At 36.2% G+C, this 15,978-nt stretch overlaps 1 protein-coding gene across 2 annotated transcripts in view; it reads left to right on the top strand.

Annotated features, from left to right (window-relative positions):
• The window catches only part of RBM39 (RNA binding motif protein 39), a 32,564-nt gene extending 17,665 nt beyond the window's left edge, over positions 1 to 14,899 (top strand). Inside the window, exons 10-17 of one of the 2 annotated variants that reach the window (XM_063098866.1) lie at positions 662 to 727; positions 2,404 to 2,608; positions 3,002 to 3,079; positions 6,945 to 6,977; positions 11,208 to 11,289; positions 12,566 to 12,671; positions 14,528 to 14,606; positions 14,695 to 14,899. In XM_063098866.1, the coding sequence (XP_062954936.1) occupies positions 662 to 727; positions 2,404 to 2,608; positions 3,002 to 3,079; positions 6,945 to 6,977; positions 11,208 to 11,289; positions 12,566 to 12,671; positions 14,528 to 14,606; positions 14,695 to 14,795 (750 nt within the window). In that variant the 3' untranslated portion in view covers positions 14,796 to 14,899. Of the gene's footprint in view, positions 1 to 661; positions 728 to 2,403; positions 2,609 to 3,001; positions 3,080 to 6,926; positions 6,978 to 11,207; positions 11,290 to 12,565; positions 12,672 to 14,527; positions 14,607 to 14,694 lie in introns of both variants that reach the window. The other variant, XM_063098856.1, reaches the window with a different exon arrangement.
• Positions 14,900 to 15,978: the final 1,079 nt, after the last annotated feature.

Genomic DNA, 15,978 nt, shown 5'->3' with positions numbered 1-15,978 from the left:
ACGAATAAGCTCCTGAAACTATCAAAACATCAAGTCCAGTATATGAGTGCTCTGTTTTAATTTTTATGCTTTTTCTCTATGGACAGCTTTATTGGGATATTGTAAATGTAAGTCACAAACCAAACAGTTTACCTGTTAAAAATGAACAAGTCAGGGGGGCCGGCCTGTGGCTCACTCGGGAGAGTGCGGTGCTGATAGAAAAATGTACAAGTCAGTGGTTTTTAGTATGTTCACAGTGTTGTGCAGTCATCACTACATCTAGCATTGTTTTTAGTTATTCTAACATTTTTTAAAGTTTACTATGTCTGGTATAATTGAGAATTAATGTTTGGTGTTTTAAGCATAATGGAAAAGAAACAAAGTTGTTGATTTGTTTTTAACTCCTGAATGGGTTTTACAAAGGACTTCTGATTTTAAGTGGTTTGTTTTTGAACTATATGACAATCTTAGTTCGATTTTTTTCCTTGCTCCCCAGTGTATAACTTCTTGCGTGGAAAGTTTCTAGGCGTTCAGAAAATTACTTTGCGATAGGGAGTTGTGATTAAGTTTTCAGTTCTTTTTTTGAGGGGAGGAAGTTTTTCTAGATTTTTCAGACCCTGTCAAGTAATAAAATACTTATGTTCCTCTTGATTTATATAATACATATGGTTTTCAATTTTAGATTGAAAGTATCCAGCTCATGATGGATAGTGAAACAGGTCGATCCAAGGGATATGGATTTATTACAGTAAGTACCATGATTATAACATTATGACTTAAAATTTTTTGATCTAAGTAGCATAATAAAACTACATTTGTTACTGATTATGGGGAAGGAGGCATACTTAATATTTTCAAGTGGTTTTGGTAAATTTGCAGATAGTAGCCATTTGTTAGTAAGCAGTGTTCACCAAATCTGAAAGTTCAGCCACTTTCCTTATTATCCTGTACTATCTCCGATGTTTATATATGGTCAGTTTGCTTAGCCAGCTCTTCATATAATTGAAGGTTTTACTTCAGTTTCTGACTCTCTTGTAACACATTTTTATGAGCTAAATAAATGTCTTTTGGCATTCTGTTTTACTTAAAAATCCTTTTTGTGTGTTCATACCTCACAACCAAGACCAGAATTGTTTTTGGCTAACCATGGCATCCCAGGGTTATGAGGTAGCAAATGGAATAATTGTGAACGTCTGCCACTTTTAAAAGTGAAATTTTTAAGTGCTATTTCATGATCATGATAAATATTGTTTTGTTATCCAAATATACACTAACAATTTTTCAAACGTATGATGTTATGTTATACTTATAACTTCTTAAGTTCCTGGAAATAGATAATATTTTTGGTTTAAAATACATAGGACTAAATTTTAATCAGGAAATTACAGTTGTCTTTTATCTAGATTTCACTAAAATGTAAGCCTGTTGCTGTGGTGATAGAGAATCTGTTAAAATTATTGGTCACTGGGCTTTTATTTATGTTAGTGTACTGGTGAAAGAAGAGTTAATAAAATGTCACACACCAACATTTTATTTCATTTCTAATAACATTAGTGTGATTATTTTCTTCTTTTTTTTTTCCTCCTTCCAAAAAAAGTAATTGTATTCAGGGGGTATGTTTAAACCAAAATTTTACATGTAATGTATATTAAATTGAGCACTGCATTGTAATTATTTACAATAAAACTTTCAATATTTTATACGGTAGGATTATATAGAGTATTTGGTCAGTGGGCACATTTTTATTGGAAGACTTAATTTTCCTAAAGGATGATGAACTGCTGTGACATGTCATCTACTGTGACATGTAGGTGTCATCTACTGTGCCAGTGATCTGTATATACTATCTGCACTTGTTCCCATCTCAATTATAGGAAGCTTTTTTTTTTGTTTGGGGGGGTTGTGTGTGTGTGTGTGTTGGTGGCAGGCTGGTGCCGCAGATCCAAACCCTTGATTTTGGTGTTAATTTGCACCACGTGTTCTCAAGTGAGCTAATTGGCCAGCCCCAGAAAATTTTAAACACTTAAACGTTCTTATGTGAGATTAAGCTGTGGAATGGGTGATGATATATTCCTTTCCTTCATCAAATTAAAACTAGAGTTGTGTGGAAGGATTATAATACTTGAAAAATTACTTTTCACGTTTGGTTATTATGATCCCATATTCCCAAATATAAAGGGTCATTACTTGGTAATATCTTTTCTTTCCTTTAAAACACCACATCAGCAGATCTAATTTGCATGAGCTTATGGTCTGATCATGTAGGTTATATTACTTAAAACTTGAAATTTCTACTTTATCATCCACCCAGTAGTAATAAATGTTTAAATATGCTAGACTGTTTAACAAGTAAATATTTTCTTACCTTAAGTATATTTATAAACTAATAAACTATACTTCTTTTTTCCTCTCTCTATACTATAGTTTTCTGACTCAGAATGTGCCAAAAAGGCATTGGAACAGCTTAATGGATTTGAACTAGCAGGAAGACCAATGAAAGTTGGTCATGTTACTGAACGTACTGATGCTTCCAGTGCTAGTTCATTTTTGGACAGTGATGAACTGGAAAGGACTGGAATTGACTTGGGAACAACTGGTCGTCTCCAATTAATGGCAAGACTTGCAGAGGGTAAGTTTTTCCTGCTGTTATGAATGATTTATTGTGGGTATAGTGGTGAAAAGGAAAGGTAACAATGCAAACTAAGGAATGGGAAAAGATTTTTTTAAATTTTAGAGTGGGTGTTATCTTTTGGCAACAAAATGTAGTTTCATAAATGAGAAGTACCTTGCATATTAAAGTTGTAGTGGAATCTGTATTATGCTGTGTTTTGAGTACCAAAGCATAAGTTATAGGATTCCTTTTGCTTTCTATATTTGTATCCCCATTCTAAGGAATAAATTTACTTGCAGCTGTTATACCTTGTTCTCCTTTTAATTTAGTGAGGTGACTGGTAGCAAGCACACAGAAAAGTGGTTTCTCTGCTCTTAACAGAGTAAGTACTTTAGGCCTATTCTTTTACAGGTACAGGTTTGCAAATTCCACCAGCAGCTCAGCAAGCTCTACAAATGAGTGGCTCTTTGGCATTTGGTGCTGTGGCAGGTAGGAATTGAATCTTTTCTAATCTGAAATCATTGTTTTCATCTAATTCGAAAATTTGCCAAATTTTTGCATTTAAAAGGACTCACTGAGAATTCAATTCATAAGTACTTTTAGCCTATAAATTCCTAGACTTCATATAAGCAAGTAGAGATATAGAATAGAATTATCCACTGATCAAAATAAGCTGTTAGGATGTTTTTGAACCTGCACCCTAATTTTTAGTTGAAACTGACATAAGTGTAGGTCTTTTTATTTTTATTTATTTTTTATAAAGATGACTCTAAAGGGGATCTTAACCCTTGACTTGGTGTTGTCAGCACCATGCTCTCCGAAGTGAGCCAACCGGCCCTTCCTATATAGGGATCCGAACCTGTGGCCTTGGTGTTATCAGCACCACACTCTCCCAAGTGAAGCATGGGCCGGCCCTGGGTCTTTTTAAATATATCAGTTTTACTGAGGATCATAAGGTTTATATTGTTTGAAATAAAAAATGTTTTTTTGTTTTGAGTTTAGAAAACATTCAGAAGCACTTAAATCAAGCTTTATTTAAAACAATTACAGTAGAAAGCGTGCAGAGAAAACTGCTTTTCTAAGAAGTACATGCGAAGTTGAGTCGGGGAGTGAAATCTTTAGGGCAGGAAGAGAGGGGAGAATGGAGAAACCTAACCTTAAAGGGTTCGGTTCATGAACATTGATTTCCCCTTCTTTTGTGGCTTGATTTAGTTACCTGAAATTTGATATTTATGAGCCTTGACATTGACCCAAATTTAGGAGATAGGGTAGGATTTAATTTTGAAATGTCAAAGACATGTTTTTGAACATGTTAGGGGAGAAATCATTTGTGTTTTGGACCTTGGATGACAGGAAACCCTTACCCCCAGGGAAGTATGGCAATTTCTGTTCTTTTATGTATCCATGTACAAAAGGTCTATGTGGTTGCTTCATTATTTCCTTTAGGATCGAAAACTCTTCTAATTAAAGGAGAGGATCATTTCTGCTTTTATATTATTATTTATTAAGAAGAGGGGTCTTTCATTGTTTGTCTTCTTACTGGATTTCCAAAAGAGTGTATTTTTAGAAAACCTGCCTGTGGTTTCCTCTTTCCTTTCAAATTGTATGACCTATCTTACAACTGTGCCACTGAATCCTTATAAAAATAAAAATGATAGGGCTGATAGCTCACTTGGTTAGAGTGCAGCCTCATGAGTTCAGTTCCCCCTACTGGCCAGCTGCCGACCTCCCCCCCCCCAAAAAAACAGAATAAAAATTACAAGACTTAAGGCATTTCTTTAACAGTCATTTCATGACCTCCAAAATGTCTCTAAGTTATTCTTTTGGTTTAGTACATTATTTAATTTAGCTTTTAAAATAAGTATTAGCAGTGTAATTCTTTACAGTGAGTAGTCATAGACTGTCACTTGCTGTAATCAAAAATGTTAAAGTAAACTGAGCACTTACGGAAATACACCCTATTCTTATGGTTTGAAAAGTTATTTTATCTGAAAACTGTCTCTCTATTGCTTCCCATTCTTCAGATCATTCTTTAATAATTTAGAAAATGTTTGATTGTTCACAATACTCTAGGTATTCCCCTAGGGGCTGGTGAAAAAGATTTGTTCCCTGCCTTCAGGGAATTGATACAGTGGTATAGGAGTCATTTCTAAACGGTGTTGTTATACCCTGTATGCTGTATCAAATATGTGGATTTGGTCTTTATAACCAGTCTGTTCAGCTCGTTGGAAATTTTTTTTTTTTTTTTTTTTTTTTTTTTTTTTTTTAAGATGACCGGTAAGGGCCGAGCCCGTGGCGCACGTGGTAGAGTGCTGCGCTGGGAGCGCAGCACCGCTCCTGCCGCTGGTTCGGATCCTATATGGGAATGACTGGTGCACTCACTGGCTGAGTGCCGGTCACGAAAAAACGACAAAAAAAAAAAAAAAAAAAAAGATGACCGTTAAGGGGATCTCAACCCTTGGCTTGGTGTTGTCAGCACCACGCTCAGCCAGTGAGCAAACCAGTCATCCCTATATAGGATCCGAACCCGTGGCCTTGGTGTTATCAGCACCGCACTCTACCGAGTGAGCCACAGGCCGGCCTCGTTGGAAATTTTTTGATGTTAAACATTGTTAGTATCAGCCATTATTTCTCCTATGATGTGTGACTGCACCTTCCCTTTATATATATTCACTGTGTAGTTTATATTAAGTTTGGCTGATTGTGATCAAATAAATTCTAAAGGTCCATATGGATTGCTGAAAATAAGCATTACCTTTAGTTATCTATGTACTTGTATTTCCTTTTTTAGTGTTTATTGAGGTGATTGTAAAGGTTGATTGTTTTCTTAGATTTCCTGTAAATTGCTACTGTGTTAATAATCAGTACTCAATTTTTAGGCAAATATTATGTAACTGGATACTTTTCTCCAGATTGTCACCATTAAAACCTTACCTATATCCATATTTCTTTATTCTTTGTTCTTTAGTAGGCCCCTTTAAGTGTAGCTTAGAGTCTTTATCTTTATGGAACCCATGCTTTGTTTCCTAATTTGTACCAAATGACATGAAAAATCATTCTTGGAATTATGATTTGGATTGATAAACATTTAAAATAGCATGGATTTCTGATATCTATACATTTTTTCCCATTTTAGGGGAAAAAAAGACAAATTGTGTTATTTAAAGTTTATTGACAGTGTTCCTGTGGTCATATCTTCAAGTTCCTTCAATATACACCAGTTACATTTCTTCAGCACACTGAGATGTAATTTTGAGCACCTAGGACCCAGGTATTATATCCTAGTATAACTTGGGCTACACATACCTTTACATTTTTGCCCATGTTTTATGATAATTTTCTGTCCCCAGCAAGAAACCCTTATAGTAATAAACTATTGCAGTTTATTCACATTATAATGAAAATTAGGTTACTGAATCTAAACAATTTCTATGTGGTATATTTCTGAGCTTCAAGGTAGCTTTACATACAGCACTGTGGTATTTTCTTTATTATTCAGACTTCCTGCTGTTTCATTCCGTAGTAACTTTCCAATACGATGCCTTCCACTGCAGAAATGCTAATAAGAGAAAATATATTTGTAAAAAATCCACGTTTTTAGTTTTAATACTGATCCAGATGTTTTATTTTCCTTGAACTTCGTAGATTATAAATGGAAACCCCCACAGATCGTATACCTGCTCTGTTAAGTTTTCAGATTAGGCCAGGAAAACTTAACCTTAATCAAATTGTAACCTTCTGGGATACACTTGACAAGTTAAGTCTTATAAGCACTTAAAAAATAATATACACATATTGTGAGAATGATGTCTTTCCCAGTGGTTATGTTCCTACTAAATTGGGAGCTTGTTGATTGTGTTTACAGCTTTTTGATGTGTACTATTGCATACTGTTGCAGTGTTTACTGTTTTATTATAAACTTTTAAAGTATTAAATGTTTACTGCCACCGATAAAGATAAATAAATACTCGGTTTTCTCAAGTACTTGGAATTGAATTCTCAAGATCAGGGTTTTTCATGCATTTTCTGACCGGTGTGCTCCCCTTTCCCCATTTCCCATTATTCCCAACTGAAGAGTAGGATAGTGGAATGAATTTGAGATGTGGAAGAGTATTTAGAATAGGGAGAGAGAGGCATTAAGTGAGTTTGCTAGGGTAAGGGGGGGTAAAAAAGGCCCTAAAGCCTTGTCAATGAGGAATGGGGAAGGAGGTTTTGCTGCCAGGTTTTACTAAGCTCATTATAATAAACCCTGCTGCTGTAGTCCTCTTTTATTAATGCTTTCCTGACATTTACCCTGTTAGTTGAGGCTCTTCATTGTTCCTGCACTGAGCTGTAGAATTCTCTTTTGTTATAGATTTGCAAACAAGACTTTCCCAACAGACTGAAGGTGAGTTGAACTGTTTATATTTTTATTTTTGTCTTTGAAATAGAATTAAATGTAGTAAGACATATTTGTCCATATTTATCTTATTTGTTATAGTATTTTGGGCCTAGTTTTGACAGAATGGCACATAGTGTTATATACATACTGAGTTATCTATATTTCAGAAGATTCAACCCAAATCATTAATGGACAAAGAAAATGTCTGTTTGTCTATCTAAGTATTTAATTAATTAATTTATTTATTTATCTGTCTATCTGTGTATCTATCTCTATTTATTTATTTATTTATTTATTTGGTTTAGCTTGCGTGAAATTTTCAGACTTGTATTTGTTTCATGCTTATCTGTGTGTTCTGAGTGTTAAATTTTATATAGAAGTTAGAAAATGAAATATTCTCTTGTCATTGTAGTAGACAAGTCTCTCAGAACGTGGAAACAGTGAGTGGACTTATATAAGGTTAGGAATCACAGTGCAAGACTGACCTTTTTTTTTTTTTTTTGTTAAGGAATGAGAAGAGATGTAGCCAGACCTAAATTGCATGCACATTTCAGAGATTAAAACAGTTTATACAGTAGGCTGCAATTTCCTGTTTTTTTTTTTTTTTTTTCTGACCAGTAAGGGGATCGCAACCCTCAGCACGGTGTTGTCTGCACCATGCTCAGCCAGTGAGGGCACCGGCCATCCCTATATAGGATCTGAACCCATGGCCTTGGTGCTATGAGCGCCGCACTCTCCAGAGTGAGCCACGGGGTTGGCCCAGTTTCCTGTTTTTAATTACCAAGTAAATTATCTCTGCCACTTGACATACAAGAGCATTTTGCTGTTGTGAAAATGATACTTCTGTAGAGCTATGCTTCAGTTTGTTCAGGGGAATGATTATATTGAAAAAGTTCTATGTTTCCTGATAGTCAAGAATTAAATATATTATTTTAACTTTTCCAGCAAATGAGACAGCTGTACTCAATGCTGTTTTTGTTATGAGATTTTTACAGTAGAAAGATTTTTCTTTTTCTTTTTTTCTTTTTTAAAGATGACCGGTAAGGGCATCTTAACCCTTGGCTTGGTGTCAGCACCATGCTCAGCCAGTGAGCGAACTGGCCATCCCTATATAGGGATCCGAACCCACGGCCTTGGTGTTATCAGTACTGCACTCTCCCTAGTGAGCCACGGGCCAGCCCCTAGAAAGAGGATTTTTCTGTTAGATGCATTGATCTAGGTGGAATCCAGGATGTTTCTATAGTGCAGTTTCTTAATATTTTCTGGTATCATAGTATATAATTACAGTAAATTTGAGAAAGTGGAAAAGTAAATTTCTCTTCAAGTATTTTAAGACCTAGTATTTCCAAGCAACAAGCAAACTTTCATGTTTTACAAGCTATGCAGAGTGGTCTTTATTTTTCTTTTAATTAAAATACATACCCTCTTCTGTTTTAACTTTTCCCTCAGTAGAATTCAACATGTTGTTTTGGCATTTTTGTTTTAACTTAAAATAAAGCTTTATGAATGAAAAATACTTAATAATCGATAGAAAATAGAGCGGCAAAAGCACTTGTAATTTTACCTGAAAGAGTCATTCCTTTATGATGTATTTCATGCACGGTCCTAATTATTGGTCAGTGGAATATTTGTCATACTTACTTGGGTGTATTTAATTTTAATTACCATAATTTTTAAAAATAGAATCATAATTGATTATACGTATTTTGGGGGTTCAGTGTTGACATATGTTGATCAAATCAATATTACTAGTATGTATATTGTTACAAATTGAACTTATCCTTTATGCCCCTTGTCCAGTCTCTCCCTATCCACCTCTCCCTTCCCCCTCCCACCACTGATAACCCTAGCTTTCTTCTCTACCTCTGAAGGAGTAATAGTTACTCTGTTGATTTGTTGCCTAGATGATCTGTCCAATGCTGATAGGTGTGTTCAGGTCCCCCAGTATTATCATAGAGCAGCTGCTGCTTCTGTCAGTCCAGAATGGACTTTGTGGAGAGAGACATCCTCTTTTCTTTGGTCTCTGCTGGTGACACTCCTTGTGTCAGTGCACTCCAGTGGCTGGTGGACCATCTGCGTGGTGGTTGTGACGTCTAGCCACTTTCACGGCAGCCATGGTTACAGTGGTGGCTGTGGTGGGCCACCCACATAGAGGTGATGTTTTGGGCATGTTCCTCGGCACTAGTGATGTGCCTGGTTGTAGGGGGGGTCCAGTCCCCGGCTCTATGCCTCAGGACTCCGGGTGGGCCCTGAGGTGCTGGCAGTGTGCCTGGTTGTGTGTATGGGGGTGTCCAGTCCCCAGATCCATGCCCTGGGCCCCCAGGCAGGGCCCCAAAGTGCTGGCAGTGTGCCTGGATGTGGGAGTGGGGTCTGGTCCCCAGCTCCAAACCTTGGGTTCCTGGGCTGGTCCTGAGGCACTGGTGGTGTGAGTGGTTGTGGGTGGGTGTCCCGTCCCTGACTCCATGTCTCATGTTCCCTGGCGGACCCCAAGGTGCCGGTTGTTCCTGGGGCCAGAACTAATTTTTTGTCCTTTGTTTGCTTTTAAAATGGGGAACTTCCTGTGGGAACAAGTACCCAAGCTGTGTGGTTGAGCCAGATTGTTGCTTTCTGCTGCTTCCCTAGGGAAGGCCTTTTGTGCAGCTCGGGGTTCAGTGGTTGACCCTGTAAGGCACTTCTGGCTCTCCAGAGACCCGGTGCACCTGGGTTGTGCAGAAATTCCGATCTGGGCCTGAGTTCTTTCATCAAACTGCATCCCATGCAATTCCACATTCCTGACCAGTCTCCTCTAAGTGGTCCTGCACCGATTGGGGGGTGGACCGGCTATCCGTGCTGTGTCCCATTGTTCTCCCAGTGGGCCTATCTCCCCCACTGCCCATGCTCCAAACACTTCCCATGGGATGGGCCCTGGGATGGTCCCTTGTGATGACTCACTGGCCCTGAATGGCTCCCCTATTTCAGCTGTTCTAGCTCCTCACTCCTGCATGGGTCCATGGGAACCCCCCTAGTGGTCTTGCCATCCTGGGGGCCACTAGGGCCCTCCTCTCCCCTGCTGCTTCCAAGCAGTGCCATCTGAAGGGCACAGCTGCAGCTTCTGCCGTTTCCTGCTCCATGTGCTCAGCAGCTCCAGCTTTAAAACGGCCGTGGCCCAAAACACTCCAAGCGTTTTTTTCTTTCTCTCATTGTGGTTTCTCCTACCTTCATGAATTCTGTAGGTCTCTCCTCCTCTTCCCCTGAGCTCCAGTGGCCCCAGCTTCGCTGATGTTACATTTTTATAGTTGTAAATTGGTTGATTTGTGGGAGAGAGTGACGCTGGGGACCGTCTAGTCCTCCATCCTGACTGGAACTCCTTAATTACCGTAATTGCTAATGTACTGTTTTATTCTTAGCTTTGTTTATTATGTATTGGAATGAAATTTGGTCAGATAATATGATTACGGTGAGTTCTGTAACAGCTACTGGTAATACCTTTGTAAATCACATAAAAGCACTGGAGCAACTGTCTTGGAACGTGCTCTAACTTCAAACCAGTATGTGTTTTAAATTTGAATATTACCATGTTTAGAATTTTTAAATTCTAATAATTGGTATTATAGATAATGTGCTGCTCTTTTTAGTGTTTCTTGCATTGTACTTAAAAGATACAATTCTTTTCAAAATGTTAATTTGATTTCTTAATAGGACTTAATATCCTAGGATATGAAGTCTTAAATGCTTAGATGATTTTATGCATCTTATTTTAAAAATTTAATCTGTTTATAATTAAGGTTTATATATATTTAAAAACTATATTAATGCACAGAAACCTAAGAAATACAAAAGGGTATAGGTTTATTTGGCATTTCAAAAAATTGTATTTATCATTTCCCTCTTCTTAGGGTGTAAACTTTGGCAAGTCCTGCAAAGTCAGTGTTGCATTTTGTTCTTTATCGTTCTGGATTGATTTGTATTGAGATTTTGTCTAATTCATTTGATTCAGATTACACATAGAGTTTAATATCCTTTCTAAAATTAGTACTTCCAAATTCCTGAATATCTTTTTTTCAGTACAAGTTGCCTCAGTTTCCTGGCAACTAAAATAGGGTAGTGATACATACTTTAGTAGTATTAAATAAAGGAAATTAGTGAAGTTAGCAAGTGCCTTACACAACTGGGATGGGTTTTTTGGTTTTGGGTTATTTATCAGGGATACTCTCAGGCATTTTCCCTGAAACTAATTTCTTTCTCTCTTTTTTTTAGCTTCAGCTTTAGCTGCAGCTGCCTCCGTGCAACCACTCGCAACACAGTGTTTCCAACTGTCTAACATGTTTAATCCTCAAACGTGAGTAACCTACATTGGTCCAGTTCAAGAGTATACTGCAAAAGTTGTAATGTTTTAAGTTTTTTTTTTTAATTTTATTTTGTCGATATACATTGTAGCTGATTATTGCTCCCCATCACCAAAACCTCCCTCCCTTCTCCCTCCCCCCCTCCCCCCCAACAATGTCCTTTCTGTTTGCTTGTTGTATCAACTTCAAATAATTGTGGTTGTTATATCTTCTTCCCCCCCCCCCGGTTTGTGTGTGTGTGTGTGTGTGTATGTGTGTGTGTGAATTTATATATTAATTTTTAGCTCTCTCCAATAAGTGAGAACATGTGGTATTTCTCTTTCTGTGCCTGACTTGTTTCACTTAATATAATTCTCTCAAGGTCCATCCATGTTGTTGCAAATGGCAGTATTTCATTCGTTTTTATAGCTGAGTAGTATTCCAAATGTTTAAGTTTTTGAAGTCAACATTTAATCCTAAATTTATTTTCATATCTTTCATATTTGAAACAATGCAACATTTGATTCTTTTAACATAATCTTTATGCAAATTGCTAATTATTTCTTTTGGATACATACATTTGTCAGATTGGAATTGAATTAATAGCTTTGCAGATTTTATATTTTCTACTTATTCTAAGTTTTCTATGGAGCATGTATCAGTATTTATTTCTATCACTTGTTTATGCTTTCAAATTTTTGACTTTGAAATTTTAGGCTTTATCATACTAATAGTTAGAACATATCCTTTAAATATTTCTTCCTTTGATTAGTGCATGGTGTATTATACTGTTGATCCAGTCTCTTTTCATTGGTTTTATAAATCATATTTATAATATACAAATAAAATCTAAATGTAGGTTTTCTATTTGGTTGACTTTGATAAATTATATTTCATTACTGTGACTTTAATAATTTATAATATACTGTTTACATTTTTTATATTAGTTCATGTTTTACAACAGAAAGAACCTTGGATTTTTGTTCTCTTCTCCCAACACCAAGTTTCTTTATTTTAGTTTTATCTGTGAAATTGTGGTAAATTGCTGGTATAAGTATCACTTGAGAGAGAGCAGTAAACCACTGGAATGTTAATTTTTGATTATAGAAATTCATAAACTGGGTTAGAAACAGTGTCTTATATTTTTCTTTGGCCTCCTCCACCCATATCCTATATCCTTTATTTATCATAAGTAATTTTTTACAGATAAAGAATGCATATTTTGAATATTTTTGATAAATTTGAGAATATTTATAACATTTTATTTGAGTAGTGTTTTAATTCTTACAGAGAAGAAGAAGTTGGATGGGATACAGAGATTAAAGATGATGTTATTGAAGAATGTAATAAACATGGAGGAGTTATTCATATTTATGTTGACAAAAATTCAGCTCAGGTATTTTGATCTTTTTTTTTTTTTTAAGTAGAATAGGAAATCAGCATTTATTCAGGAATACCAGTGATCTGAGGAGAGATGATAGGCAAACCCATCTCTCTAAAACCTGAAGGAGAATGGCCAGACTAAAACCATCTCAAAGACTCAGATTTATTTACTTGAGGGGGTTGAGGGACTGGAATGTGGGAAATGAACAGGAGAGGAGAGGGGGTCAGGAACTATGGGGGCTTCAAGTAAGGAGCCAGGTGCAAGGTCTCACCAAGGCTCTGTCTGGTTTCTGTTCTCCTCCTAGATGTTATCTTAGGGTCCTGCTGGATTTTGATGAGCTTCAGGGTGGAATCAGCATAGCTTTATTGATGTCTTCTTTGGTTTCTCGGGATGTGGGTAGTATGTCTCATGGCAAATATGCAACTCCAGGCTAACATTAATTCTTTCATGCAACTACCTCCCAACTCTTGAGTTACTTAGTTCATCTTCTGTTTGTCACGGTGTTATTCAGCAAACTTTTCAGGGAAGGTTCTTGGTTGACATACTTTCTTAATCTCTGCATATTTGCAAATGTCTTCCAGTTACCCTTCTACAGAAATAACTTGTCAGGGTATATAATTCTTGGTTCAAAATTATTTTCCTTAAAACTCTGTAGATTTAGTTTTATTGTCTTCTGGCATATTTAAAGTTGCAAGAGAAAAATCAACCTGACTTTTGCTACTTTATAGGTACCTTGCTTTGTCTGTCTGGATACTCATAGAATTTTTTCTTTATCCTTTAAATTTAAAAATGTCACGAGAATGTCTAGGTGTTGCTTTCTTTTCATCAAATTTTAAAGGTACCCTGTGTGCTTTTTCCATTTGTAGATCTAGTTTGTTCTTCAACTCTAGAAAATTTTCTTCAGTTCCTTAATTACTGTTTCAGCTCCATTTGCTTTGTCCTCTGTTTCAGGTATTCCTGTTATGCGTAGATTGTATGTCCTCTAGGTCTTTCTTTCTCTCTTTTTTCTTGATTTATTTTTACTTTTTTTCCACATTCTGTGACTTTGTTGTTTTGCATTTACTTCAGTAATTTGATTTTGTGGACAATACAACTTGCTTGTACTTTCTATTAACTCTCTTAGCTCCCTGATGCTTTTCGAGCTCTCTGCCCATCCCTTCTCTAAGTACTGTGGATAGTTTGTTAAACTCCCTTGTTATATAATTCATAAGCCTTTCTATAGCTTCTATTTCCAGTGTTACATCTGTTTCAAGAGGAGGCATTTTCTTGATGACTTAGCTCTGTTCCTTTCTTCTGAACTGCAGTATTATGACTTTTTCAATAACTCTTAGCAATGAGGACCAAAAACGAAGATTAAGGGAGGTGTTCTGTAGCACGGAAAATCTGATCTTTTAATAAACACAAAATTAGGATGTTGTTACTCTTTTCTCTGTCTTAATCTTCACATATACTTGGGGGATGTTATGGTCACTGTCTTCCATTAGAGTTTTTTTTTTTCTGAAAGAGGTTTTAACCTACTGGCTAAATACACACCCATAAGAAAGACAATTTAAAAATAATTGAAAATTTTGACTTGGGTATCATAGAGTTCCTGGTTATGTTTAAAGCTTTCAGTGAAATCCTGGCATCTTGATTCATTTCTTGTACACTTTTACAAATCATAGGGAAAAAGTACTAGTCTGGGAACATAAATAATTTTTCAGTAAAATTCTACATGTGCAGTATTAGTGGAATAAGTATGTAGAACATTTTGTGGTTATACAGCACTGAGTTTTTCTACAGGCAACTTGAATAAACTTTGAGTCCATTTTATGTACAGCAACATACTTACCTCTTTTTTTCCTTTCCTTTCCTTTTTTGAATTTTAGGGCAATGTGTATGTGAAGTGCCCATCAATCGCTGCAGCTATTGCTGCTGTCAATGCGTTGCATGGCAGGTGGTTTGCTGGTGAGTTGGATGTTTTTTTTCTGAGTGATATTAAGGTTCTAAAACTAAGTGAAGATGCTAAACCCAATGTATCTGTTTCTTTCAACAGGTAAAATGATAACAGCAGCATATGTACCTCTTCCAACTTACCACAACCTCTTTCCTGATTCTATGACAGCAACACAACTACTGGTTCCAAGTAGACGATGAAGAAAAATAGTCCCTTATGTACATAGCTTTTTTTTCTTTCTTGAGAATTCATCTTGAGTTATCTTTTATTTAGATAAAAATAAAGAGGCAAGGGTCTACTGTTATTTGTATACAATTCCTGTTACCCTGAAAAAATAAAAATGTTAACAGGAAAGCAGTGTGCTCATTCTCCCTAATTAGCAAATCCCACTGTATACAAAGCTGTTCTCTTGTTCTGCCTTTCAAAATGTTCATGTAGAAAATTACATTAAGGATCTATAGGAATAGCTCTAGAGGAACAAATGTGCTTTCTGTAAAAAGGCAGACAGAGATGTAATGATGTTTTTAATGTTTCAGAAGCCTAACTTTTTACACAGCAATTACATTTCACATTTCACTAATGTTGATATTTGACTAATGGCTTAGCAGAGGTTTCTGGAATACACGTTTAGTGTATGGAAATTCAAGACAGCTAAAGGGCTGTTTGGTTAGCATTTCATCTTGCATTCTGATTAATTGGCAAGAAAGGGAGATTTCAAAATTATAATATTTCTTGATGGTATCTTTTCAATTAATGTATCTGTAAAAGTTTCTTTGTAAATACTGTGTGTTCTGGTGTGTCTTTAAGATTCCAAACAAAATGATCCCTGCATTTCCTGAAGATGTTTAGTGACAGTGTGGTGAGGAAAGCAGTCTGAGCAAGAAATAGGAAATGCAGAAATAGGTTTTGTCTGGTTGCATATAATCTTTGCTCTTTTTAAGCTCTGTGAGCTCTGAAATATATTTTTGGGTTATTTCAGTGTGTTTGACAAGACAGCTTGATATTTCTATCAAACAAATGACTTTCATATTGCAACAATCTTTGTAAGAACCACTCAAATAAAATTCTCTTAAAAAGGCCACAAGAAATCTTCATTTTTCAAGTCTTTTAAAGTCATAGAAACTTGAGAATAGTATATTAGCTTCTTTGACTTTTAGTAGTAATTTAGTACTTGCCTCTTTGGGAAAATAATTCTTAGTGTGCAGAGTCTGGGAAAACCTTTGTCCTTAAGCTGTCTCCTTTGAATTCCTTTCACTATAGCCTAGCACTGTACCTTTTAGGATAACATCAAAACTGAGGGATTTACCAAAAACAAAAGCAAATATTTGCCCAAGCCTTAAACTGGGCATTCTTAGTCTCCTCTGTGGTTTGGCATCTTTGTGA

Source organism: Cynocephalus volans, chromosome 1 (assembly GCF_027409185.1).
Source record: "Cynocephalus volans isolate mCynVol1 chromosome 1, mCynVol1.pri, whole genome shotgun sequence".
Taxonomy (NCBI): Eukaryota; Metazoa; Chordata; class Mammalia; order Dermoptera; family Cynocephalidae; genus Cynocephalus; species Cynocephalus volans.
The sequence above is the reverse complement of the archived record's forward strand: the minus strand, read 5'-3'. Positions and strand labels throughout refer to the sequence as shown.